General features: G+C 50.4%; 11 protein-coding genes across 11 annotated transcripts; 6 read left to right on the forward strand and 5 right to left on the reverse strand.

Moving 5' to 3' along the window:
* Positions 1 to 1,818: 1,818 nt before the first annotated feature.
* PtrM4_003670 (phytanoyl-CoA dioxygenase family protein) lies at positions 1,819 to 2,862 on the forward strand (the record flags this gene model as incomplete). Its single annotated transcript, XM_001930409.2, has 2 exons — positions 1,819 to 2,080; positions 2,135 to 2,862. 2 exons carry the CDS (start codon positions 1,819 to 1,821, stop codon positions 2,860 to 2,862), a joined length of 990 nt encoding a protein of 329 aa, XP_001930444.1.
* Positions 2,863 to 2,886: 24 nt separating this feature from the next.
* On the reverse strand, positions 2,887 to 3,481 carry PtrM4_003680 (UPF0546 multi-domain protein; the record flags this gene model as incomplete). Its single annotated transcript, XM_001930410.1, has 3 exons — positions 2,887 to 2,954; positions 3,005 to 3,276; positions 3,360 to 3,481. The coding sequence occupies 3 exons, from the start codon at positions 3,479 to 3,481 to the stop codon at positions 2,887 to 2,889; spliced, it is 462 nt and encodes a 153-aa protein (XP_001930445.1).
* A 1,451-nt stretch (positions 3,482 to 4,932) lies between these two features.
* PtrM4_003690 (uncharacterized protein) lies at positions 4,933 to 6,567 on the forward strand (the record flags this gene model as incomplete). Its single annotated transcript, XM_001930411.2, has 1 exon — positions 4,933 to 6,567. One exon carries the CDS (start codon positions 4,933 to 4,935, stop codon positions 6,565 to 6,567), a length of 1,635 nt encoding a protein of 544 aa, XP_001930446.1.
* Positions 6,568 to 6,884: 317 nt separating this feature from the next.
* Positions 6,885 to 7,931, reverse strand: PtrM4_003700 (Phosphotransferase system cellobiose-specific component IIC; the record flags this gene model as incomplete). The annotated part of the gene is made up of 1 exon (XM_001930412.2): positions 6,885 to 7,931. One exon carries the CDS (start codon positions 7,929 to 7,931, stop codon positions 6,885 to 6,887), a length of 1,047 nt encoding a protein of 348 aa, XP_001930447.1.
* Positions 7,932 to 8,257: 326 nt separating this feature from the next.
* PtrM4_003710 (PLDc-2 domain containing protein) lies at positions 8,258 to 9,670 on the forward strand (the record flags this gene model as incomplete). The annotated part of the gene is made up of 1 exon (XM_001930413.1): positions 8,258 to 9,670. One exon carries the CDS (start codon positions 8,258 to 8,260, stop codon positions 9,668 to 9,670), a length of 1,413 nt encoding a protein of 470 aa, XP_001930448.1.
* A 1,448-nt stretch (positions 9,671 to 11,118) lies between these two features.
* Positions 11,119 to 11,556, forward strand: PtrM4_003720 (uncharacterized protein; the record flags this gene model as incomplete). The annotated part of the gene is made up of 1 exon (XM_001930414.2): positions 11,119 to 11,556. One exon carries the CDS (start codon positions 11,119 to 11,121, stop codon positions 11,554 to 11,556), a length of 438 nt encoding a protein of 145 aa, XP_001930449.2.
* A 165-nt stretch (positions 11,557 to 11,721) lies between these two features.
* PtrM4_003730 (uncharacterized protein) lies at positions 11,722 to 12,225 on the reverse strand (the record flags this gene model as incomplete). The annotated part of the gene is made up of 1 exon (XM_066102681.1): positions 11,722 to 12,225. The coding sequence occupies one exon, from the start codon at positions 12,223 to 12,225 to the stop codon at positions 11,722 to 11,724; it is 504 nt and encodes a 167-aa protein (XP_065964883.1).
* A 1,425-nt stretch (positions 12,226 to 13,650) lies between these two features.
* PtrM4_003740 (DUF1295 domain protein) lies at positions 13,651 to 14,806 on the reverse strand (the record flags this gene model as incomplete). The annotated part of the gene is made up of 2 exons (XM_001930415.1): positions 13,651 to 14,229; positions 14,276 to 14,806. 2 exons carry the CDS (start codon positions 14,804 to 14,806, stop codon positions 13,651 to 13,653), a joined length of 1,110 nt encoding a protein of 369 aa, XP_001930450.1.
* A 2,295-nt stretch (positions 14,807 to 17,101) lies between these two features.
* Positions 17,102 to 17,315, forward strand: PtrM4_003750 (uncharacterized protein; the record flags this gene model as incomplete). Its single annotated transcript, XM_001930416.2, has 2 exons — positions 17,102 to 17,215; positions 17,274 to 17,315. 2 exons carry the CDS (start codon positions 17,102 to 17,104, stop codon positions 17,313 to 17,315), a joined length of 156 nt encoding a protein of 51 aa, XP_001930451.2.
* Positions 17,316 to 18,515: 1,200 nt separating this feature from the next.
* On the forward strand, positions 18,516 to 19,661 carry PtrM4_003760 (Nucleosome binding factor SPN, SPT16 subunit; the record flags this gene model as incomplete). Its single annotated transcript, XM_001930417.1, has 1 exon — positions 18,516 to 19,661. The coding sequence occupies one exon, from the start codon at positions 18,516 to 18,518 to the stop codon at positions 19,659 to 19,661; it is 1,146 nt and encodes a 381-aa protein (XP_001930452.1).
* A 581-nt stretch (positions 19,662 to 20,242) lies between these two features.
* On the reverse strand, positions 20,243 to 21,946 carry PtrM4_003770 (serine carboxypeptidase; the record flags this gene model as incomplete). The annotated part of the gene is made up of 1 exon (XM_001930418.2): positions 20,243 to 21,946. The coding sequence occupies one exon, from the start codon at positions 21,944 to 21,946 to the stop codon at positions 20,243 to 20,245; it is 1,704 nt and encodes a 567-aa protein (XP_001930453.1).
* Between the last annotated feature and the right edge of the window lie 5,557 nt (positions 21,947 to 27,503).

Here is a 27,503-nt window from a genome sequence, read left to right on the forward strand (position 1 = left end):
CGACGTCTGCTTCCGAGGTCGTAAGAAATTTTGTGCAGGGCCAAGGCCATGGCGCAATTGAAGTCACAGAGTTTGGTTAGTCGCCCTGTCTAAAGCACCAAGATTCCCCACAAGACGAGGCGGAAGGCGGAAGGCGTAAGACTCATGTAGTCCTTCGGCCCGAAGACTTGGGCATAAGCGAGTGAAAAACCTTGGCACCAAGTCTGCAAAAACAAGGCAGCGATAATGTCAGCCTAGGCAGCAACGAAGACGGCAGGGGATTGCTTCTCGAGGGCAATGTCTTTTCGTAACCGAGACAGTCCATAGGAAGGATGTAGGCAGTTTGCAAGCCACCAGGAAGTGGGGGTCCAGAAAACTGGCTTAAGGTTACTAACTTATCACTATGAACATCATCAATATGAACGCACAGCGAATAATAGAATGGGCGCATCTTGCATGCAGTGTGCAGAATAGCGCTCTGGTACTTTGCAGAAGTGCGGGGCTGGTAAGTATCCCCGTGTCCAAAAACGACTAGGTGCATACATCGTCGCTTATGCGCGAACTGACTGTGGTATGTGGATTGATTGTACTCGGAACTTGAAAACGCCTATGTGCAGGCTAAGCATGACACGTGATCATGCGAAGTATAGCCCCCGTATTCTGTACTCTTTTGGAGAAAGCGCCCAAGCCAGTAGAAATTCAGTCCTGCTCCGCTTTGGCTTAACTCTCTGACTGTAGAGTGCTTTGACAGTTGAGATGTGATTTGAGATGTCAATGTTGCGTGGGCCAAGAAGTCCTTGCGTATTTTTGGCAACATCAAGGGCGGTACGAACTTAGCACCCAATCAGCAACATGAGGAAGATCTTCTGCAACATCAGGCAATCATTACAGATGGCACGAGTGCAAGGCTTGTAGTCGTGTAGACCTTGTAACGTTCATAGTCTTGAGAGATCGAAGCATGTAATTCTCGAATGACAGAATAGTTTTCCACTAATAGCACGGCGACAGAGGGTACATAGATGCAGGATTCGAGATTGCGGGTAGAACCTAGCGTGTTCCTACCGTACTGCACGTCGAGCCGAAGCGATTACGGCCCCATGCGTACAATAGACCGGCTGCTGTGAAAGGATTTCTTCGTCAGGGAAGGGGGGCTGAGCCACCACGTGTCGCATCAGCCGTCGGCATAGTCAGGAGCTCTCGTCGAGACTTGCGGACACAATGAAAACGCAGGGTTGAAAGAGCCGCAACTGTAAGGGCAGTTGTGGCGTGTCGCTTCTATCCATGCTGCTATTTTGAGGACCAATGAAAAGGTGAAATCTGCATAGATCTAGAGATGTGAAGGAGTCTTTTTTGCTTGGTTGACTGAACTGTATTGTGTTTTTCATTCAAAGGCATGTTGCATAGGGGTCTCCGCACTGCGTCTTTTGTAAGCTCTATCCCTAGCTACTTCGTTCGGCCCGCTTGGAGAAATCCATACATATTATAGCAGGGATGGATAGTCAATGCAGGGTCAGACTTTGGCAGATCCGGGCCTGTCGATCAAAGCGAGGGTCATGACCTGGTCCTCGGAAGTCCCCTGAGGCTGCTTGGATGCTTCCGGGAGTATCGTAGGTGAGGGGTAAATGCGGCTCAATCGTGAGCTTCACGTTTCGAGCTCTCTTCGGCGGCATCACTCCTGATGTCGCGGGGCAGGCGCGGGGCAGCACCTCTTCTCATATACGCGGCGACCTCCGACGCTTACTGACGGCATGGGCGAGGCGATGGCGATTCTTGTGCGGTCCTCCATCCTAACGTTACAGCCTCGCCCCCGCCAAAATCTGAAAATCGACCAACCTCACCATGACTGCGGAAACTGTACAAGGGCTCACACCAGAGCAACTGGCGTTTTTCAATGAGAATGGTTATCTGTTGATACCAGATGCGCTATCGCAAGATACTGTGAAGCAGCTCTTGGAAGACACCAACAAGATGCTCAACGAATTCCCATTGGACGAACATCCCATGACCAAGTTCTCGACTGGTGGTGAAGACGGTGCAGATCATGTAGGGGACAGCTACTTCCTGGAATCCGGGGACAAAGTGCGTTTCTTCTTCGAAGAAGGTAGGCTGTTCATTGACGTCTCCCTTGAACGCCGACATGCTAAAACATCACTAGACGCCTTCGACAAATCCGGATCTCTGACAAAGCCCAAACACAGAGCGATAAACAAAATCGGCCATTATCTTCACGAGCTATCTCCATCCTTTCGCAGCATCTCCCTCTCCGCTCAGAATGCTGCCATAGCTTCCTCGCTCGGCTTCCGCGACCCGCGTGTCCTACAGTCCATGGTCATCTGCAAACAACCTGAAATAGGCGGTGCGGTACCACCACACCAAGATAGCACCTTTTTGTATACAGACCCGCCGAGTGCGGTAGGCTGGTGGTATGCGCTCGAAGACGCGACCAAGGAGAACGGATGTCTGAGTTTCGCTGCCGGTAGTCACAAGCGCGCTGCTATCGAGAAGAGGTTTGTCAGAACTGGCAACGGGACTGGATTCATCGACAATGATGGTTCCAAGTTCCCAAAGAGCATGACCCCAGAGATAAACGGCGAGAAAGAGTATGAGATGGTGGAGAAGGAGGAGAGGTACGATATCGGGGAGGTCAAGGCTGGAACGCTGGTCTTGATTCATGGCAACATTCTGCACAAGAGCGAGAAGAACACCAGCGAGAAGAGCAGGAACATCTACACATTCCACGTTATTGAGGGCGAGGAGAAGTATGACGAGCGAAACTGGCTGCAGCCGCCAGAGAAGGGTTTTTCCAGATTATCGCAGGGGAAGACGTCGACGAACGTCGCGAATGGAACAGACGCGACTAATAGACTTGCAAAGGACTGGTAGGTGTAGTTATACGATACTTGGCATCTATGAGGTCTTGCTCTGTACACATAGGCCGATACCCCCAAGGACGAATGCCATTCCAATCCATGTATCTGTCTCTCGTCAGTGTTATGCACCACGCCGCATCTCCCATACAGCTTACCTCGGCTTATGACCTTTTTCTCCGCCCACCACTCTCCCAGCACTGTGAACATGAATGCGAGCGAGTTTGTGATGGGCACAGTAAGACTCAGCTCGGCTTTTCCGATCAGTATGAAGAACCACACGCTGCCCGTTACATTGAGCAGGAGTGGAATAGCGTAAGCGGGTCTACTCAAGACACCAATGACAGCATAGAGGACGCCGAGAACTTTCTTCTTCAGCCAAGAGTTGTTTGGATCGGTGAGGGCGGGGCGTTGGGGAGGCGTGTAGTTCCTGGTGGTGTTAGCTTCCCCAAACTCGAAGCATGAGATGGCGTTGGATGAGAGGTGCTTGTAAATCCGAAGAAAGAAGCATACATGGCAGCTTTGCGCATAAACGGTGTCGTAAGTCCCCAGCATGCGCCCACGATTAGAAAGCCGAGGATCCAGCGGAAGATGGACGGTTGGGCGTCGTTGGCTATGGGCGTGTCGGGATCCATTGCGTCACGAGAAAAAAGCCCTAGAGACTCTGTCCACGGTATGTGCATATAAAGAACGGTAATGCGACACTATGCTGGAGACAATGGCACGCGTCGTTGTTGTTGGCGTGGGCTCGAGTTGGCTGAACCGCCTGTGTTTGTTCGCACATGGCGCGCCGAGCACAAGCCTCAACACCAATGAGTCCGGAACCCACCACCGTCATTGTCACAACGACGGATGAAACACACTCGAAGTGATTGCGCGATTTCTATTCGCGAAGATGCGCTCTTCAACTATTATCTGCAGAATATGTTACATCAACAGAGTCAAAGAGCATTGTCGCGGCCGTGCGCCCACCAGCAACCCTACACCCTGTAATAGACTTGAGCTGCACTAATTAGACTAATGAGTAGTTCACTTTATCGAATATCGATTGAAAAGCAAGTATAGGGTTGGTTTCTTTCTGTTAGGCGGTGCCTGCGTAGACATGCAACGCGATGCGACGCACCACAACCTCTTTGCCTGGGGTTCAAACATCCTGCAAGGCCTGCACCTTTCATCCGCCGTCCTGGATATCGACCAGTTCCCCTACCCTCTATTAGCTTTTCTCTAGTCAGCCTATCACGTCATTTTGTTGTCTTTCTGAGAGTCCATCGCTATCGCTGGCTGGGAACTGTTTACGGCATGTGTGCTCATCGCATTCCAGACCATCGGTAGTGGCGGGATTTCCCTCATTGCTATGAACACCACGAAATCATGCTGGACCTCGTCAACGACCTCACTGGTCAAGCTACGACATGATTGCACTCTCCTCCTTAACGCAACGTCGCGAACCACTCCCAGGGCGCCCTCTGCACTTCACACAGGCCGAACCTTGACGCATACAAAGAGATGGTCAGGACAAAGAAGCCAGGCTACAAGTCGATTGTTGTGTAACAGACTCCCGCAGGCTAGGCGACGGAGCTCAGGAATGTAACCTCAGGTCCGGTATGTGGCTGCATGCAACGTACATACCCGCGTCGCGAGCTACCCAACCACCTGGTAATCCCCAGATTTCTAGTGTTTGACACCTTTGGGCAGTGCAAACGCCTCAAAACTCATGAAACCAAAGGGCTGGGGCGCAGGTCACTACCCATTCCAACCCTGGGTCAACCCAAACGGACCTAGTACGCTAAGTATAGATGGAATGAGCACCAAGTGGGAGATGGCTAGTAAGGAACTCCCCGTTTTGGCGCGTAGGATTATATATCTCTACCGTAATGTTTGTTTAGTATGTTTGTCTTTTGGCATCATTGGCGCGCTACAGAAGTCGTTCCTGCAGGCTCGGAACCATCATAGCATAATCGCCAGCAAGGTACAAGTACCGTGTCACATTCATCCCATTCACTTCTCGCCTCTTCACCGAACACTTGCAACATACCCCTCCCACCTACCGTCTACCCGGTCACAGCACCCCACACGTGACCACTTCATGACATCGCTACGACACCGAGTCAACACTATACCAGTGCGGCCGATCAACAACAAAGAAGTGGAGGTCATGGATTTGGAGAGCATTATCGCAGAATTCGTCGACCCAGACATGCTCCACCACTTCAACGACTCGACTCCCGATCAAGATCTAGCACAGTTCTTTGACCTTCCTTCGTCGAATGAGAGTGAGCCATTCGACATAGTGCCTATACCCGATTGGAACACACACGCTACTTGGCACAAGGCTCTCGATGACAGCCAACAAAACCCACTTTCAGCCCGATGCGATGATTCCACCTCATCTATCTACCTGAGTTCGTCTACCGGGAAAGAGTCTCATAGCGATTCGGAGTTGTTGAGTTTCGACGACATCTTCGAGGCTCCCAGAAACCAATTGAGGTCCATTTCTCAGCCTTCCACACCACGACCGCACACATCTACACGATCTGCCAAGAAGACTGTTTCTTTCCACTGCCAAAATACAACCCGGGCAGTTACAAAACTACCTAAGAAGTCGCCTACGGCATCTTTCGCAAAGATGATGCAGCCATCATATCACCGCTCTCCCATCCCAGACATGTGGACGAAAAAGGCAGAAAGCACAACCGGATCCTTCCAACGCTGCTCATCGCAAGAATTGGGTTCGCCACCTCTTTCCTCCAAAGTCGTCCAACAAGAGAGCAGCAATGATTTCTGTGCTCCGTATTCGCAGCCGCCAGTTTACACCCACACTCGCTCACCTCTCCCCCACGACGAACCCGATTTCTCAAACTACCAGTTGACACCATCGGCATCCCCGGCAATTGGTATTTCCAACGGCACTCACAACGACCAGAGCTTCCGCGGTAACATGGGCTCAGTATTGAGCTCTTCGTCAGCGTCAAGTGCGGCTCTTTCAGCCTTGCAAACCCCGCCCTCATCTCTTCCTTTGCCCATGACAATATGGGGTCCGGAAACTTCGCCAGGCTTAGACTTCAGCTTCTCAGCCTCGCCCGAGTTTTCCAACGATACCAAGACAGCTGGATGGTGGGATGACCAGATCGCTACGTCGCAGCCTTGCTCGATGAGCGTTCACGAAGGCAACTCCCGTTGCACAAGCCAGAACATGGGTCTAGGTATCACATGTGATTCGTCGTTTGATTTCAACATAAATGACAGTGGTCTTCCTGCCCTCGAAATGCCCACCTTCGGATACCCCACGTTTTCCCATGCCCCCCAACAACAGGTAGATCAGATGATCCCAATTGGCCGCCCAATCTCTCGCTCCCCATCACCAAACACGCAGCCACGCTTCCACCGCCGGCGCCCATCAACAAACTCGCACCCCCACCACCGCACTAGCTCATCTTCGCAACGCCGCAAATCCAGCAACGGGTCTACTCACTCTTCGCGCCAGATGAGCGGTACAGCGAGCGATGGCTTTGTGAATTTCACACCAGACGATAGCAGGAAGATTCTTACCGGTGTGGCGCCGAGCGGGTCCAGCAAAACAAAGGCAAGAAGGGAAAAGGAGGCTGCTGATAAGCGGCGCAAGATTAGTCAGGCGGCCATGAAGGCCGTGATTGAGGCTGGCGGAGATATTGATAGTCTTCGGAGGTTGGAGAGAGAGGCCTTTCTCGCTATGGAAGGATGATTGGACGTAATATGGTTTCGGCGTTGATTTTTCGTTCGGGAACGGAATCGCTTTCCATTGAAGGAACTGGATTCAGTTTGGCACATACAAGTATAGGGATGGTAATGTGTTCGTATCATGAGGAGTGTACACTACCAAACTAATCATCTAATCGTATCCTTGGCCCCTTGATCTATGATTGTATTTACGGATATATGCGTCTGGGCGTTGGGTATCGCGTTGGGGCTATGTGATCCGCGATGCTTGCCCGGTGGTTTCCGAGACGTATTCGCACTTGCGATGTGGTCGGTGTTGGTTCCTGTCGATCAGGGCTCGCTTCATTCAAGATGCATCTGCGCTTCCGCTTCAAGCCGGCCCAGTACGGTTTCCACAATGCCCTTTGCACCGATTCCCCGCTCGACACCGCCCAGACTATTCTCTTCAGCTTCCAGCTCCACCGCACCCTCGTAAACCTTTACAATCATATCCTCATCGACCTTGGCACCACATGCGACTAGGCCCCAGATCAGCGTGCTGACTCTCGTGATTTCGCGCATGACTGCCGGCTCGATATCGTCGTTTTGGCTCGAATACAGCGTCTCGGTGACGCTCTCGTCCAGTCGATTGATACCCATTTCCTTAGGATCTGCATTCGTTGTGATGTGTTTGCTGATGAATATGTACCCGTTGACGCCGAGCACAATATCGATCTCTCCCGCAGCTGTATTAAGCGTAAAGACCTGTCTTCGCGACCTAACAACTCCACCTTTCCTCGATAGTATACCACCACCAGCGCCAGTCAAACTTGTGAACAAGCCGTTTCGGAGTTTTCCGTATTTCAGCGATCGCGTGTGTAAGCTTGCTGTCCCGTCCTGGTGCAAACTCTGCACTTCGGCGACCAGCAAATCGCCTTCCTGGAAGAATGTCCGGATGTTTAGCTCATCAACCGTTGTCCTGCGCCTTAGAACACCACCTGGAAGATTGATACTACTCAAAGGAAGGTTTGCAAGCATCGGCGCTGCAATGTCTACATTCCATTTCTTTGTGCCCACCGTCACTATACGTCCAACTACTAGATCGCCTATCTCGGGCTGGTAGCGCGCTCGCAGTGGCTGTACTGATAGCAGCTTATTCGTCTTTTGAAGTGTACCCGCAACGGTAGATATTATCGTGGTGGAAGAAGGTGGGATCGAGGGAATGTAAGTGCCGTGGCCGCGCATCCATTGCGGGTCGCTGGTGATGTGCTCGCCGGGTGTTACAATGGCTTTTGACGTGGATGTCGCAAGATCTTCATCGTCCATCTCAACATCGGAATCTTCGTCCTCATCTTTGGCATCGCGACGTGGAGGGAGAGGTGCGCTTGGTGGTAGGATCGAGACAGGCATAGTGAAGCGTGCGCCTGTTTTGGCGATGGATTTGACTGTATGAAGTTTGCGTCGTTGAATTGATTGTATCCGCGCGATTCAGGATACTCGATTTTTGCTCTGAAGGCCCGCTGCGTAACGTGGAAATGCGATTGGCATGTGTTGTTGTAGACTGGAAATTTTGGCGGGGACTGAAGCTCCGACAATCCCTGTCATCACCCATCCGAACATGGACTAGTCCCGACGCGTCAAGCGGGAGTCGCGACAGGCTAGGCGTCATCCCATCAGCAGCCTCGCATCGCATCTTACACGGTGACACTGTTGTATTACATCGTATCTATAAAGACATGCTGCCGACTACACGTACCCCCAGGTCCCGTTTCGACGAACCGTTCATATCCGCGCTGGATGCTGCTGCACCAGAGAACGCCAACGATGATCCCAGCTACTACGCCCGCTATCCGCGCTCGCTTCTCACCACATCGAATCTCGAAACATTTGTGACTGGTACCGGGTCCGCTATCTACGATTCTCTTGTGCCGCTCTTTGAATCCACTAGCCACGAGCTTATTCTCGTCACCTGTTTCTGGGCTCAGTCATCAACACTACAAACACTAAATGACGTACTTCGAAGACTTTCTGACAAAGCTATTCGGAGAGGCACTGAGAAAATCAGGGTTAGGCTATGCTTCTCTTCCAGCTCAATCTTGCAAAAGCTATTCCACAAGCAGACCACCGCAGGCCAAACCTACGACTCCTCGTCCTGGGTGAAGAAGCTGGGTCTACCTGATGCTTCCGATCTCCATGGACTGGATTTAGATATCAAGTCCATTTTCATCTTGCCGTTTAGCGTCATGCATCCCAAATTCATCATTGTGGACCGAAAGACGGTTGTACTGCCGAGTTGTAACATTAGCTGGGAAGAGTGGTTCGAGGGTGCCATTTCTCTCACAGGACCAGTGGTTGACCAGTTTCTCAAGTTCTACCGTACCTTTTGGGAACAACGACTGGATGACCCTACTGTTCTTGAAGCTGTAAACCATGCTTCCATCAAAGAGGATCCCGCGCTCAAGTCGTTTGTGCATCTCTCAGCTCCAGACATACACACAGTCTTCTTGCCCAGTCCGCATCGTCGGAACCCGCAATTCTACTTTTTCGGACTACAGGGAGACGTGAAAGCGCCGCCGACGCCGTTGAACGTTTTCATACTCACACTTTTCGACAAGGCAGAAAAGAGCATCCGCATCCAAACACCAAACTTCACTTCGCCACCGGTTCTATCGGCGATACTCAGAGCACTTGCTCGCGGTATTGACGTCCGTATATTGACTTCAGAGCGCCTTATGATACTCGAGCAATTAGTCACGGCAGGAACTACGACATCACGCTGCATCAATGGGCTTATCAAACGCTACCGAAAGCTCTCTTCTGATATACTTCAAGCCACTGATGAAGAGTCACCCATGGCTGCTTTCCGACCCGGTAGCCTTCACATATCGTACTTTGATGCAATTGGAGGACCACGAAGCAGGGGAAGAGAAGGGGGAGAGCCGCAACAGTCCCATCTCAAAATGACCATTGTAGACGATGAAGTGCTTGTCCTGGGCTCTGGAAATCTGGACCGTGCTAGTTGGTTCACGAGCCAAGAGCTTGGTGTTGCATTTTTCGACAAAGACGTGGCACTCAAAGTAAAAAGCGCAGTGGATGCTGGCATCGAAGGGAGGAGTAGAGTTGTGTTCGATAGTGAGGTATTACACTAATCCGCTGCTATAGATGATAGCTTCACCTCTGAATCTCAGTGGGTAAGCTTTACCCTCTGGTGCTTGTTTCATCGTTCATGCTTGTGTGAATTAGCACTGCACTTCCCATGTAGCTTCGGCTTACTCAATTGAGCTATATAATATTCTAAGACATAACTATCAGTACTCTTGACATTTTCTCACAAATTTTACAACACAATATTAATGTGACAATAGTATTGGTAATGTCGGATCACAGATATCAACGATATCTCAGCTACGCGATCGGCCGCACTGATCTCGGTCACGCGAGCAGGCGCACTGATATCAGTTACGCGGACAGACGCACTGATCGCGGCGTCCGAGCAGCGCTCAGACCAAACCTCCTATATCTAGCTCTTCCATGGTTCTCCTCCACAATCAATCAGAACAATCACCAAACAGAATGCATTCCTAGTTATCGTTATTTCCCTTTACGCACTGAGTGCAAAGCCAACCAACAGGTAAGCATTAATGGACTTTCCTGATACATCCTACTCACCACAATACAGCATTTACTTAGTGAATATACGTAGGCAAGAATGTCTTTTATACTGATGAGCTGGCTTGAGTTTATTTCCCAAGGCCAATTGAGCGTGGATACGACGTATAAACTGTCTGGCCAAGCATGTGGAAATTCACCTCTGTCTATCTCGTGGGTCTATATCAATTGAGTCGGTACTCTACTCAAAGTCTACTTTTAACCAGTTCCCTCAAAATCAACTGTGCACGCGAAGTTCATATCTCCTTGACGGTATCACGGTACCTATCCTTGGCGTACCAAACTGAAGAACCATCGATTACGTGATAATAACAAGAGCTCTTCCGAGATTTTTCGACCCTTGCCTCAACATGAACTCCACCAGCACATAACCTTCGGCATCAAATTATCCAAAAGCTCTCAACCATCAATCGAATGTCGCAGCAACCCTGTCGGAACCCTATGACTGGGACCAAGCGCAAACACAGTTTCCTAGAGACTACTCCAGTTGAGACGACCGTAGTTGTCAGCCCTCAGGGGGTGTGTCAACTAGAATGTTCTACTATCGTCACAGCTACGTAACACACTGCTGATCTGGAATGCTCCAGATACTCTACTTCATGTATATAGTCGCTCTCTGCAGCTCTCTCAATAAAACAACCTTCTCTCTCATCTCTCCTCCGATCCAACAGTAGTCAGTGCTTCGTCCAGCTGGTCAGAACTTCCTACGGAACTAAAGTTGAATGTCCTGGGATATGTCTTGGTCTTTGACAGGCCAATCACACCGCATGTCCACCTAATGCACAGCATGTACCATCTCCTTCCACTTGCGTTGACGAACAAGAAGATGTGTATCCTAGCCATGGAGCTTTATTACACCAAAAACCACTTCGTCGTCCAAGTAGTGCGAAACTTGAATCCGATGTTCAGGTTATCATACCCAAACCCTATGGTTGGACACTGGATCCAGAATCTCACCTTGAAGCTTAACTTCTTGTCGTATGATAACGGTGGCTTTGGGCAGCGTAACATCTCTTCCCGCAGTGGCCAGTGGAAGTTTCTGCTCAACGGTTTCGATCCCGATGAAAAGTGTGCCCTGAGCGCCGAATGGTACAACAAGCTGAGCTTGAAGAATCTCAAAGTCATCCTATACCTCAATGACAAAACCTGCTTCATGAAGGGGCGCTTGAAGAATCTCCCTCTGGATCACTGTCGTCGGATTGCTAGGTTGGGTTTCGAATGCACGAGCATTGCTACCAAAGCGAAGAACTATACCTTCGAGGTTACGGGTATACAGTGTATGACACAGAATGGATCTTCGTTTTGTCATGGGGCTTGTTCAAAGATTATCGTGGACGTTCTTGGGGACATGGTGCCGACTGAGTAGTCGGTAGTCGGCCTTTGTGCTACGACTTGGGGTGTATGGTCTGTTTGAGTCACGGTATACATCGTAATTAGGTCCATATCCACGAACTCAGGAAAATGTTTTTTTCTGGAGATGAGCAAGCTCACTTAATTCAAAGTTGGTACTCCAACTACTGACTATGTAGTCCTACTTATTGTTGAATGTGATATGTGTGCTCACTGAATCTTTCATGGTTTGCAGCCAAGTCAGTACAGTAATATCTTCTTCCCAACTTCCGGTCGAGTCACAGCCGAACATATCATACAGAACCACACCGTCAAATGGGAACCTTATCGGTGATTCTGGCAGATAGTGGTGGTCTTCCGTCGAGGCTTCGACATCATCCCTCTGCTTCAACCTTCCATTACTCATGTAGTCCATTGCAGCTTCCTTTAACAAGCAACTCACTTCGAGGTGGACGACGTTCGTGAAGCCGACTTTATCCTCCTCTTCTGATATTTCCCGCAGTATCTTCCAGTCCAGCGCCGTAAGACGTGTTAAGAACTTGATGCGACGAAGCTGGGAGCGTACGTGCATCGGAGGCTTAACTACTGCGAGATTGCACCCAGGCATGGAAGGTGAGAACTGTATAATGAACCGGTTCTCGCGATAGAATACCAATTTTGCAATTTCCGCAATGTCAGGTGTCATTCGTAAATACGGGAGAAGATGGTTGCGAATGACGGAGTTGACATTTGAAGGCCAGATCGATACAGAAAAAATCAGGTTGCATCGCAATATAGCAAGCTTGAGTTCTACGGGTAGCTTGAGCCAGCCACGCGCAAATCCTGGTGTCAGTTGACCTGCTGGTATGATATTCAGCCTGCGATCGCAGTAGATATGGATTGGCGAAGTTGCATGGACCTGTATTGAACAGGGAGCACATAGCTGGACTGGTTGCGAGGAACAGATGGCAAAGCTTGCGTGTTTGGGTATCGTCATCGGCCAATGTATTGGAACAGTTTCTCTAGACGAGAGAGGCATATCTGTTGTATTTTCCAAAGTCATAGTTGTGTTCTGAATAGGGACGTTCCTGCAGCGAGATTTGATCAGTGTAGAATGCTAGGGCCTCGAAGTGTGTTATATGTTGTTTCCTGTTGTGGTTTGCATAGGTTGGAATTCAATGAGACATACCAACGCAATCGCAGTAGCAACCAAGTGTTGTTATGAAAATTCACATTTATTGCGTGAAGCTCACTATACAGCAAAGCGTTGCTCGTGAAGCATATGTACTCTGTCGTTTCTGCTTATAACATCGTATGCAATGATCGTGTGTAAAAGAAATATATGAAACTAGATATCAATGGGCCTACTATATTGAAAGTGTATCTGAGCTGATCTCGAGCAGCGTGAAGTAATACGAAATGTCCCAAATCATTCGGTAATCGCTGACGTGTCATTCACCGTTAATGTCTGGTTTGCGCCCAGTGACGCCCTATGTAATGCATTAGAGTTACTGCTCTGAAGTGGATGATTAAACACATAAATCTTCTTCTGTGAAGTACTGAGTGCACGACTGAGTCGGGAACGTGACTCTATCCGGTTCACATTACAGTTGCAATGTATCGGCAACAATCGCATATATCGGTAGTTCCATCCTTTGTTTCTTGGTCTCGTTGTTTGTCGCTTGGCACGTATATGTCTTGACCAGGGTCGTTGCCTGCCAGATGAAGCACCGAGAAGGCTGAGGAGTCCAAGCATCCACGCGAGTGAGTCAGGGTCTGTTAACATTGGACGTTCCCGAGTCAGCGCTGATGCCAGATCTGTCTCTTAAAGTGAAGTTCGAGCAGGAGTATGTCATGACTGGTGTGATTGTGTATAGTTATTTGATTACTTCATATCTCAATATATTAATCCCTGCGGACCTGCCTGTACACGACTCGGCCTGCTCATGAAGTGGGATCATCTTCTCCAGATAAACATATCACACCCACGATGCATAGTCAACCACGACAGAAAAACAGGTCCTTGAAGACCACGCCCAACCAGAATGTTCATTCTAACAACTCACACACTCCTTGTTACCAAACCCATCGCTACCATATATCCAGGGCTGCAAGGTTGTCCATGACATCTCTATTTAGTCTTGATTGCGCCCTTGCCTGCCTTTGCGTTGTTGACCTTTTTCTGCTCCTTATCGTTGAGCGGCGCATCCATACTCTTGGTCCTAAAGTTGGGGAGGAACCTGCCCACGCGCTCTTGGTATACCTTGTACTCCGGATATTTGCCCGCACTCAACAATTCAGTGAGCCACGTGCTGCCCTGGAAAAGGAGCAGGTATGCAAGAGCACCTACACCGGCCCAATTGGCGTACGTCTCGGTCTCCAAGCAGCCCCATTGGTATAGAGCCACCCAGAAGGCCTGCTCGGCAGCGAAGTTGGGGTGGCGCGACCAGGCGAAGAGTCCGGTGGTGTTGAAGCCGCGATCGAGCTGCTCCCGAGTGTACTTGTACTCAGACGGCACCTTGGCTGTCTTATGGTATGCACCTCTTGCCTTGTAAAAGTTCCATTGTGCTTGGTCGGCAAAGAATTCCAAGACGACGAGAACGAGCATGCCGCGACCGAAAAGGGTATCGTATGAGGTAACACCATTGCCACTGATACGCGAGGCAAGAAGTAGGACGTATGTGGGCGCGGTGAGTAGCCAGAGGAGGATCTATAAGCATCAGCAATATGTCCACGCGCAAGGCCTGGTCACTTACACTCTGGTAGAGCGAGATGAAGGTCATATTGAATACAAACATGGCCGGCCCTCCAATGTAGTCCTTTACAATGATCCACCTGTAATCCTCGCTGCCCACCTGGTACCCGCCTTTGCGCCAGTAATTGAAGGTCAAGCGAGCGCTCCAGATGATGGATACTGCCATGACGTGATCGAGCTTCATTGTCGGTAGGCCATTGAGGTGCGCCCATACGGCGTAGTGTATATTGTAAAACGCAGGTAGCAAGCTCCACAGACGGTCAATCTGAGAATAGTTCTTGTTGATTTCGGAAAGGACGAGCACGATGGGCGGAAGGAACATGGCGGCAAACGCCAGCGATGAGATGAGCGGATTCGTATTGAGATAGAGCTCCTTCAACGCCTGCGCATCGGTAATGTGAGCTGCAACCTTGGCCGGGAGCTCGTAGAGTTGCGGGATGAACGGCTCCACCGTCTTGAAGTAATCGGCACATTCGGGCAGCGTCTTGACGAGTGGCAGCGCCATATCGATGTAGGTACGTGGGTCGGGCATGATGAAGAGGTGGTCCTGCGAGCGACGATGTTGCGATGCCCCTCGTGTGGTGGAGGCAGCGCTTGTTGTGGGAGGTGCAATGACCTCATGAATCGCTGCTTGTGTTTTCCCAGACATCCGATCGCTTAGCGGGGATGACCCGTGCTGCGACCGAGCGCGCTTACAGCCTTGTCGCGTTTTCACATGACCGCTATCCCTGGGCTTGATCCTACGTAAGAGTTCGCTTGTATGCAAAAGTCCATACCTGTGAGGTATGACCCGAGTGTTGTGTGTGGCGGAGAAGCCTTCGATTGCAAAAGCAGTCGCGAACCACTTGGGTGGCCAAGCCCGTGCTGTAAGTATACTAGACTTGAAATAAGGATGGAACTCTGACTATAGACAGGAAAACGTCCGTGGCATTCAATATGTCAAAAACTACAAGTTCGACTTCCGCTTCAATCCCTGGGGCAATTGCTCCGTAACCTTTACATGTGTCGCGGGTCACATTGTGCATCGAGACTTTAACGATCAGTTCAAGAAATGGCACTCTTGTCCGCCATCGGCATTGTTCGATGCTCCGATAGTTTCCAGCATAGCACAGGTATGACCAGGCTGCTGTTTGCTGTCTGTCGGTCTACACTGACTAGGTCTAGGACAAAAAGGTCGTGGCGAGCAACATTGAAGCGCAAGCCCGATATGCATCCATCTTGTATATATGGACCGACTGCGATCGCGAAGGGGAGCATATTGGAAGTGAGATCCGCGATATTGCGCTAAAAGCGAATCCAAACATGCAGGTCTGGAGAGCGCGCTTCAGCAACATTGAGAGAGCGTTTGTACTCCATCTCAAGTCAAGTCTTTGCAGCTAACAACAAGTCAGTCATGTCATCCAGGCCTCGCAGAACCCCATCCGCTTGGATGAAGCGCAGGCTGAAGCCGTCTCGGCGCGTATGGAACTAGATCTTCGCCTGGGCGCAGCCTTCACGCGCATGCAAACATTTGCGCTTCAAAACATGATCCCTCAACAAGGCGAAGAGCGTGGCAAGGTCATTAGCTACGGCTCCTGCCAATTCCCGACCTTGGGCTTTGTTGTCGATCGCTATCTGCGCGTCCGAAACTTTGTCCCTGAGCCGTTTTGGTACATCAAAGTAGGGCACACAAAAGAGTTAGAGCAGACAAAAGACAAGGTAGACGTCAGGTTTAGCTGGCGACGCGGCCATTTATTTGATCGCATGGCCGTCACAATCATCTTCGAGAAATGCTTACTTGCAAAGACGGCAAAGGTCGTCAAGATGAGTAAAAAGCCGACTAGCAAGTGGAAGCCGTTGCCTCTGACGACTGTAGAACTGCAGAAGATGGGAAGTAGGTTCCTACGCATGACTTCGCAGGACGTCATGAAGGTGGCTGAAGAGCTCTATACCAAAGGATGGATCAGTTACCCGCGTACCGAAACAGATCAGTTTGACCGCGCCATGGATCTACGGACACTTGTTGGAAGGCAAACTCAAGACGGTCGCTGGGGTCCATTCGCGCAGAATCTCATGAACGGCGGGTTTCATCAACCTCGCCAGGGCCGCAACAACGACAAAGCCCATCCGCCCATCCACCCTGTAAACTACGTCGCGCCTACGCAGCTCAACGATAGGGAGCGAACGGTGTACGAGTTTGTCGTCCGTCGCTTTCTCGCATGCTGCTCCGAAGACGCTGTCGGTGAAGCTACGGACATTGAGATTGATTATGGCGGCGAGTTCTTCCACGCGCACGGTCTGACTGTCATCGCACGCAACTACCTCGACGTTTACCCATACGACAAGTGGGAAAGTAGCCAGGTGCTTCCCAAGTACGCAGTGGGCGAAACATTTGAACCGACAGAGGCGAACATGCAAGACGGCCAGACATGTGCACCAAGTTACCTCACCGAACCCGAGCTTATCTCGCTAATGGACGCGAATGGCATTGGCACAGACGCTACCATGGCTGAACACATTGCCACGATTCAAAAGCGGGAATACGTAATTGCGCGAGCCAAAGGAGGCGGCGCAGCAGTTGCTGGTACAGACAGAGGTCGAGGTAGAGGAAGAGGTGGACGAGGCGGGCGCGGCGGGAGAGGCGGCGCAGCAGTTGGTCAGGATGGCGGAGGGACGAGCGGGGTGCAAGAGTTCATTCCAACGACACTGGGTGTCGCGCTTATCGAGGGATACGACAATGTAGGATTTGAGACGAGTCTTAGCAAGCCATTTCTACGGAAGGAAGTAAGTGTCACTCTGCGTGGGGTATTGGTCACGGCGACTAACACTCGGATAGATGGAGGTTCAGATGAAAGCCATCTGCGAGGGCCGCACTACACGCAACGATGTGGTTCAGCAGAACCTGGAAAAGTACCGCGCCGTGTTTAATCGCACGAACCAGCAGATCAACGTGCTCAAATCGGTACGTCGTTCCGAATCGGAATTTCAAGTTTGTGTAGTTGCATCGCTAACCTCACTAGGCCGTCACAAAGTATGTCGTCAACGCGAATCATCATGGCTGAGGCATTATCCACGCCGGCGCACCTTGGCCCCAAGCCGGGCTGCTCACGTCACTCGTTGGATAGTTGCGGTCGTATTATCCCACAATGTCTCGCCCTGTTGCATCGTGTGTGCTAATGCCATGAAATGCCATGATCAGTTGGGCATAAAGCGAAGTCGGAGTAATAGAATGTGGGATGGACCCCGCAACGCGATAAGGCCAATCGCCTTCTGGGGCCGGGCAGCATGGGATAGTTGGATGGCCTACACAAAGAGCCGATGCAGACGGCGGGATGGGGTGGCTCGGCTGCAAACGGATCGCACAAAGGGAGTGTCTCAGCAAGCACAGTAATGAGGCCCCCAGACACGAGAGGTCGACCAGACAGACGTAGACGGGGTAAAGCTTGTGTCGTTGTAAAATTGCCCTGCTTCGACGGCGCACGCGGCGAGTCCCTGCTGCAGCGAGGGGGCGAAATGTCATGACGCTTGTCTGAAGTGTGGCAGTCGTCGCAGTCCGTCTGGTGGTGCCGAACGAATCATGGGATGAGCAGGGGCACGAGCCGTAGCTTCCCGTCGGGGGTTGTCAGATGCGCGCGTGTTCCTTGGTTCCAGCTGCCTTCGGAACCAGCAGACGGTCCTTATCATGAGTCCCTGCCATCTGCGAAGACTCACAACACATCCCACACTGCAATTTTGACCTTTTGCCCATAGCCATCTTGCTCCTGAGCAAATTTACGCTGCTACCCCTTTGTTGTAATTAGCTTTGTTTGTTCCGACCGCCGTTTGCATCCCCCCGTCACCGACTCGCTGATCGCCGATCGCTAAACGTCTCGGAACGGTGAAGGCACAAGCTACATCGCTGAAGCTTGACACAAATACAACACCACAACGCGAATAGATATACGCCTGCTAGTTGCTTTGTACCTGTCGCATACCGCATCTCTATCATCTGCTCCCACCACACGCCCGTATTCGACTCGCTGCCCGAACAACAACACACGTAATATCCGACAGCTCATACCGACTCATACCGAAGACCGACGAAGACCGACGAAGTCCAGGTACGTCTGCCGCGCAACCTCGACGACACCACGTCCTAGTACCCGCCCCCAACTTGCTGACTCCTAGTTCTTTTTAGTTCCCAGACCTCTCTCCACCCATCGCGACTGCACAACAACTTGCGCTCTGACTCATCCCGTCCGCCCCTGCCTCGCAACCCAAACATGGCTGCTATCGCCCACAAGCCCGTGTCCAACATCGCCATGGCCTTTGGGCGCCAGGATAGTGGCCATGCTACCTCGACCGGCACCCTCCCCACGCCCCCGAGCTCCATCTCCCCGACGCTGCCTGCGCAGAAACGGCGCCCCATGCCCGTGGCTGGGCGCGTACAGACACCGGACGAGTCCATGGATATCGACCTACAAGATGCTGTAGAGCACGCGGCAGCGCAGGACCAGCCCTCGGCCCTGTCCAAGGAGGCGCTGGCAGGCCTGGATGCGACACGTCAGATTACAGCGCTGATGCTGGCCAAGCACCACCTGCCGGACATCATCGTCGGCCACGGCGCCATGCCCATCCGCGAAATGATGGCGCATCTGACACAGGCGGTCCCGGGCTTCTCCGGACTTCCCCCTGCAAAGGCGCGCAGGTTAGTCGTCGCTGCGCTGGAACATCGCGCTGGCGGCGGTCTCCACGGGGAGGTCAAGTTTGAGAAGGTCGGCTGGGGGCGCTGGAGCGTAGCCGGCTCTTCGTCCCAGGCCCGAGGGATGCCCATCGGTGGCAAGCGCTCTGGAAACGGGCGGACACCACCGGCGAGTGTCGATAGCATAGGGGGCAGTCCTCACATCTCCAAGCTGCGACAAGAACGCGACGTCTACTCTGGCAGCTGGAACGCTGGCTCGTGGTCGCCCCATCGCCAGGGCGATGACGAGGACATGGCCGACAAGATGTCGCTGGACGACTCTGAAGGCAGCACCGACTCCGACTCGGCCTCGGATATGGATTTAGAAGAAGAACTAAACGACGACACCGACCAGGAAGATTGGGCAAATATGGACCCTGAAGCTCTTCGCGAGACCCGCTGCGGACCGCGCCGAGAACACCGCGATTACAACTATCTAAGCCGAACGCAGACCAGCAACCCGCGCTACCGGAGCATATCCGCCCAGGCCCACTCTCTGCCTCAGCCTCACGCCGGCACACCTACATTCAAATATTTCCTTACTGTTCCTAATGCATCCCGTGGCAATCACGTCGTGAACGCGGGCAACTCTTCGACCTCTCATATTTTTGATGCATCTACTGGTGTTGCTGGATCCGGTGCTGAACGCGACGCCATCGAGGCCCTTATCGCCATGGGCTCCATGTAAGCCGGGCTCCATTGTACGCACTCAACATGGATATATCTTTACGCGCAACATTTGATTTTCGGCAGCGCGTCTGTCAGTGCAAGGCAATAGCGCTGGGAGGCGTTTTCGGGTTGGGATAGATTACCTTGGCATATCCTCGAGTTCCCGATTTTGCATGGTTCTGGTATGCAATTGGGCAACGATCCGTCAAGTGCTGATGTGGATCATGTGGACTTTTGATTTTCTATACTTCGCCGCTCTATTTTCACCAAGGCGTGTTTTGGGTTATACCAATATGCGCTTTTTGTATATACGCACTGGTATCCATCCTCTACTCCTGTCCAGTACTACCACCGTGTCTGTTGCACGAACTGATATTAGAAATGACCATGCAAGCTGTGTCGTAGAGCACACCTCGACGCGAGTAGTACAAGAAATACGAGACAAGTTTATAGCTCACTAGAGACCCAAGTCTTGCACGTTTTATCCATACAAGGGTCTTGATCTGTGATGCTACCAGCTACTATGCATATTCGTGCAACACAATCTCCATATCCATACAATGACGCCTAAAGCCCCGTTCCATTGTACGTCACGGAAAGCTATATCGATGGTATCTTCCCGTGGTAACCCGGCCATTCAGATATCCACTTCCTGAGCTGAGCACGAACCTCACCAGTTACCCTTAAAACATCTTTATTGTAACGACCTTCATCCCACATGTTGAAATCAGTACAATGCAGCCCGCCCGGAATGACCCACGTAGGAACTTCAGGTGTGCTCTGTAGAGGACCGCCGGGTCGTTGGGGAGCCGCAAAAGTAGCCGGTAACCAGTAGTCCATTTCGCCATTAACATGAAGCAGTCGCTTGGTGCCTTTGATGTTCCACCCGCCAAAGTGGGCGTTGTACTGGTCTTGCGTGCGCCTGCCAACCTTCTCCCCTTTGGGCCCTGTGGGAAACAATTTCTTGCATATTCTGGTGAATTCAGCAACTGTGAGCAGACTGCTGGCGACGGTGGGGACTCCTTTGGGTGCACCCGCCCATGTATACGCAGCCTCGTTACATTGCATCCACCAAGATTGTCGAACCCAGGGATTTCGAACCCTCAAGTCGGTGAAAAACGGATCATTAGGGTCGACCGACTCGAGACAGTAGGTACTGTTCTCCTCGTAAAGTCCAGGGTAATAACTTCCAAATCTATCCAAGCAGTAAGTGGGGAGCAAGACATTTGTCCACCAGCCTGCCCAGTTTTTGAGCGCTTTCTGCATGCCTACACCTTCAGCACCAGGAAGGGTAGCGTTGGTGTAATTTTGTGTGACTGTATCCCAAGCACCTTCGATGGCATCACACCATTTGTATATGTCATTGAAGTCCCGGTTTTCTGCTTCTGTTCTATAGTACAATTTCTGGCCAGCCCACAATGCTGGATCACCGGCAAGGACCTGGAGAAAGTCATAGTCGTGTGTGAGGTTTTTCATGCCAAACATGGTTTTGATGGCGACTTTTTCGCTCTCGATGCCACGTGAGAAGACTTGGTCAATGTGACCGACAACGGCCGCAACGTCTTTTGTGCAATTCTTCGGCCCATACTTCTGGAAAGCCAAGTTTGCTTTCCAAAACTCATCCTGAGACTGCACCACAGCACTGGAGGTGTAGTAAGCCCAGTAGGTACCAGGGAGCTTGTCAGCAACATAGGTAGCCACAGCACCGGAGTATGAGCCGCCAGTAAGAATCCAGGGGACGTTGGAAGCGGTGCTGTTAGGACTGAATGGTAACTTGGCGTTTTTGGCGAAGTTGACCAAGTCGTGCATGACTTGGTCTTGATTCAAGTACTGTAGGTTTGCAGTAGTCAACTCCTCGTACGGCGAAGACTCGCCATAGTATCGATTCTCAACAAGCACCAAAGCGGCACCGACTTCGTAGGCTAGCTGGGCGGTGTTTTGGTACATCAAGGTCTCGTTGAACTTGTCGAAAATGGCATAGTAGCTGGATATATTGGCCTGGCCAGGGGTGAAGACGACGATTGGAGAACCTGGGCCTTTCCAATGCTCATTACTCCAAAGATATCGTATCTTGAATGTTCCAAGGCTGGGGTTGTTGTGATCTATTGGCTGCTCGAAGTAGCCGATACCCGGATCGGTATTGTTGCCTGTAAGTGAATCCTTCACGGAACTCTGTCTCTTTCCAAGCTGTAGCGAATTGCCTGTGATTAGATTTCCGATAGAACGCCCAGTGTTTACGGACAAATCAGGGCCCGCAAGGACAGCCGAAGCCAGCACAAGGATCGACGCAATGGCAGTCTTCATTGTGATGGACACTGTTTTTGGTACTTTGGTAAGGCAACAAAACGCTTGACGAAGATGCCGACAGATGCCTGCACCGAGTCAAATGCGTAAAGTCGACGTAGATGGAGTTGTGAGTAAAATGGGGGTGTGCTGAAAAAGTTTATTACTGCGGCTTGTATAAATATATGAAAATGTGCTTTGTTTTTATCAATACTGTGAACATTCTAACCGCTTTGCATTGGTCAGCCCGAAGTAAGATCGAGTTGAGATTGTATATACACCGACGGGCGTACCTCGTATAACCTTGTACAATTTCATATTATAGACCACCGCAGAGATGTCAACAAGCAAGTCAAGCTGGCTTGATTCTTATCGATTGCAGATCACAGACCATTCTCTGGGACGTGCCACTGTGCACGAGCCTCTATATTGTCTGTGATCTGCAATCGATAAGAATCAAGCCAGCTTGACTTGCTTGTTGACATCTCTGGACCACCGAGAATACTAGTATCGGCTAACTTGCCCCTAGTGTTAGCGTAAGCTTGTGGCAACGATGATTCTGCTGCGGATGCTGCGGAGACTTGTATGCGTACCGACAAATGTGGAGTCCAATCTTCGGCCCTTTCGTCATCTTCCCTTTCGTCGGTCGGGCCACCTCTTGAACTATGACTAGGTAAGCAGAGCTATGGTCATCGCCGTTTGCCAATGCTGCAATCACCAGCGTCCGTCCTTTAATTGATAGTCGGATACGGTCAATGCCTCTGTGGAGAAGATGTTTATCAATATCCACTATCGGATTTTTGTAGCATGCAGTAAGGGCGGGCCCGTGTCCATAATCTGCCATTCCAGCCAGGGCCGCGGATCGTCTCGGAAAAGATACTGCACTTTCAATGAATGGGACATCCCACGTTGAGCAAGAATTCAATCACATCTCATGTTATTATCTGCGTGATTAAGGGCTATGGAAAGAAGCTGAGCTCGTGTTATCTACCTGCGACGTTCCAGAAGTGGCCAACTCAACCAACATCCTGTAATTCTGCAGAAGACAACCTCAAAACCGCAAAAAAACTCCACTGCGTAACCTTTAAAGCATACAACAGATGTGAGTCATAGAGATGGAGTAATAAAAATAGCAAAAACATACAACAGCAGGGATTCGCTAGTAGTTACCTACCTAACTACTAATCCGTGTCAGAACGTAGGTCTACGCCCACTACGCTATGTGTTGATACGGCTAAGGTATCGGAATCACCTTCGTTGCAACGAGTTGAAATCATTGTGATTGTTCTTGTTGTTCTATGGAGGTGGAGGGAGGTCGGCAGTAAGGCAGCAGCTAGAGCTCGGACCATACGGCTTAGTCAGCCGTGTAATCCAAGCTCGTGCATGCAGCAACCAGCTGCCTTATCTACCGCAGGTTCGATTCCCAACACTATGCAACCAAAAAGGTACGTATGATCAGTGAACTCCTGATCATCGTGGTAGAATAGTATATATTGTACACCTCGCATTGCGTAGGCCTGACAATCCGCCGGTATCTTACTTAAATAGGGCTGGTGTCAGATTTTTATGGATGGGATCAAGTGTGTATTCTCTGTGTCTGTCTACGGCTCTGTCTGTGGGAGGTGGCCTCGCCTCGGGCTTGGCAGTGCTAAGTCCCGGCGCTAGCCCTGGTTTGGGGGTCTCATGTCCTTCCCCAACCACCATCGGCTCGATCATGGAGCAAAACCTCGCCTCAATCTGACAGCTGGGCGAACGGGAAGCCTAGTTTTCTCCCTCGCGACTGCCACAAAAACTCTTAATTTTCCTGTATACGGTAATCTTGGCGGCACAATTATCCATAAAGTGGTCCTGAATACAGTACATAAGTTGCTGTTACATCGAACACCAACTTTTCGAGATGACAAAAAGGTCCTGGATTACCCTTTTTTCATCTCAATTCCATTGAAATGCCTTCCTAGAATCAGTTTCCAACGTCTGCTTTTGCGTGCAGGCGTTGTGGCGGGCGCGCTGGCCGCTGCAACTTTGACAGAGTTGTTACCTGGCCTTAGTTGAGAGAAATCTCTGCAAATGGCCCGTGCGCCAACTGATTTTAGATGTTCGATCGAAGGCACCCTCTACGAAACCGACAGAGCAACGGCTCTTCCTTAGGTATATATCTCTATTGCTGCAAAGTAATAGGCCTATATATCTAGATGCTACCTATACCCGAACGCCCTAAACCAACTCGATATACCGACCCATATACCGAACCGCTCCAGCACCTGCTGTCACCAGCACACTCACGAGCAAAACACCGACCAGGCACTAGATGTATAGATCTATTCTCTCTCTGTAGATCCCTATATACAGACGCCTACACCAAAAGCCCTCTCCACCGAACGACCTAAACCGACTCGATATACCGACCCCATATACCGAACCGCTCTAGCACCTGCTTTCACTAGCACACGCACGAGCAAAACACCGACCAGGCACTAGATGTATAGATCTACTATCTCTCTTGTAGATCCCTATATACAGACGCCTACACCAAATACCCTCTCCACCGAACGCCCTAAACCGACTCGATATACCGACCCATATACCGAACCGCTCTAGCACCTGCTTTCACTAGCACACGCACGAGCAAAACACCGACCAGGCACTAGATGTATAGATCTATTCTCTCTCTTGTAGATCCCTATATACAGACGCCTACACCAAATACCCTCTCCACCGAACGCCCTAAACCGACTCGATATACCGACCCCATATACCGAACCGCTCTAGCACCTGCTTTCACTAGCACACGCACGAGCAAAACATCGACTAGGCAATAGCTGTATAGGTCTATTATTGTTAGGTTATAATAGATTCCTGTATACAGACGCCTACACCAAAACGCCCAAAACATCGACTAGGTAATAGCTGTATAGATCTATTCTGTCTTGTAGATCCCTATATACAGACGCCTACACCAAATACCCTCTCCACCGAACGCCCTAAACCGACTCGATATACCGACCCCATATACCGAACCGCTCTAGCACCTGCTTTCACTAGCACACGCACGAGCAAAACATCGACTAGGCAATAGCTGTATAGGTCTATTATTGTTAGGTTATAATAGATTCCTGTATACAGACGCCTACACCAAAACGCCCAAAACATCGACTAGGTAATAGCTGTATAGATCTATTCTGTCTTGTAGATCCCTATATACAGACGCCTACACCAAATACCCTCTCTACCGAACGCCCTAAACCGACTCGATATACCGACCCCATATACCGAACCGCTCCAGCACCTGCTTTCACTAGCACACGCACGAGCAAAACATCGACCAGGCAATAGCTGTATAGATCTATTCTCTCTCTTGTAGATCCCTATATACAGACGCCTACACAAAACAACAGACAGACACTGTATAAAACTACAAACAATATTTCTTTTCGCAAAGAGCTCGCTGTTACATCTCTTTCTGTTCACCACACTGCTCTTTAGCACCCGCGCCAATGGAAGACTAGCTCGGAAATTGGACTACGCAACTATCCTCCAAATTGTACAAGACCTATAGAAACTCCATATTGAACAACATACATAGAACGGCTTAGCCAAAGTCCTACATAGTCACCGACTGATACAGGACTCTAATGGAAATATAATAATAATAATAATAATAAGTTGCTGTTAATGCGAGGCTGTACAGTAAGCGCTAGGCTAGAATAACTTCACCTAGAACAAGGTTGAGCGCGCTAAATATATTGGCGGCGACCTCGGGACAACCTCGGGATGTAAGCTGTGAGGACGAGTCCATAGGTACCGTGTCCGTGCGTGAGATGCGCAAGTGCCTCAGATGCGCAACCCCGCATCAAAATTTCTTTCACCGCAACCACCAATAACTCCACCAATATGAATCCAATCGATGCCGCGATAGCCGCAATCGACGCGTTGAAGCCAGGAGAACAGTTTAGTTACAACAAAATTGCAAAAAAGTTTGGTGTTGTGAGATCTACGCTCATCCGGAGGCACAAGGGGTTAACGCAACCAGACTTTCCAACAAGCAAGTCAAGTCAAGTCAAGCCGGCTGACTGGCTCGAGTGGAGCTTGATGAGATGGTGAGCAGCTTGACTTGATCACATAATCAAGCTGTGGGGGATGGTGAGTGCTGGAAGAATTAAAGGATTGAACTGAGGTGGTATTGTATGAGGCTACGAACTGTATATGTAGGTGGGTGACCGTAAACAGCGCTAGTCCCAGATAGGCATCGGTCCATTACAAAGGTAAGTTGCGACTACAGGAGCAGAGCAGGAGAGACCCCAAACCGTGACACAAGGTCTGGATAAGCTACTTGAGACTTGTGGTCAGCCGCACTAATCGCAACGCCATCCCAGCACGATGGAAACATCAACTCGAGGCGAAGGCCGTCTTCACAGTTTGCATCGATGAATGTTTTGTTCGGAAGCACATGACGAGTCAATGCCCCCTCCGAATTGCCACTGTAATCCAGACAAGTGAATCCAATAGCCTTTTCTGCGAGCGCTTTCGGCGTTTTTTCTTCTGGGCCCCACAGGGACTGCGGTATGTTCGGAGTGAGAATGGAGACATTTCGCCTATTTGCATCACCCGCAACCATTGTGAAACCCGGTGGAAAAGCTATAATCTCGTCCCCAAAGAGAAAAAGATAGCTACAACAGTGTTAGCTCTGACTTTTAGAAACCAAGCCCTACCTACACCAGCATTCCACCAACTTGGGGAACGATCTCAATGGTAGTGTTCGCATGATAGAACATGAGAGGCGGTGTCCAGTAGGCAGAATTGTCCTCGAGAACCGCGCACGTGGTGCAGTTAGACTGCAGTAGGTCATCGTAAGACGAGGAGAAGCTTAAGTCTACAGTGCCAAAATCATCACAACTTCAACACGTAATAGCTTTACAACCATGCACCCGATTCAAGAAGCGATTGAATATATCGAATCGCACGAACCTGGAGAGCAACCTTCGTACCGCGAAGTTTCAAAAATTTTCAATATTGACAGAACGATGTTGGCGCGGAGGCACAAAGGTCGTACGCGCTCAAATGACGACGAAGTGCGCCAACGACAATTACTCAACCCACAACAAGAGCTAGAACTTGTAAAATACATAGAAAGATGCACTAAGCGAGGCTTGCCACCTAAACGAGAGTTGATAGGAAATTTCGCAAATGTAGTAGCGAAGTGGGGGGTTTCCGATAGCTGGATTACTCGTTTTTTGCATCGCCATTCCGACAAACTCACTACCAAATGGAGCGCTGGAATCGATCGCGATAGGCATAAGGCTGACAGCGGTAGCAGATACAAAGCCTACTTCGATCTGCTTCATTCGAAGATGAAAGAATACGACATTAACGAGCGTAACACCTATAATATAGATAAGAAGGGCTTCTTCGTCGGCCGCACAACTCGCGCAAAAAGAACCTTTAGCAAGGCTTCTTTAGCTCAAAAAAATCGTACAGCAGCGCTACAAGATGGTAACAGGGAATAGGTTACGCTGCTGGCCTGCGTACGCGCTTCCGGCGATGCATTGCCGCCCGCACTCATCTATCAAGGCACGGCTGG

Source organism: Pyrenophora tritici-repentis, chromosome 1 (assembly GCF_003171515.1).
Source record: "Pyrenophora tritici-repentis strain M4 chromosome 1, whole genome shotgun sequence".
Classification (NCBI taxonomy): Eukaryota; Fungi; Ascomycota; class Dothideomycetes; order Pleosporales; family Pleosporaceae; genus Pyrenophora; species Pyrenophora tritici-repentis.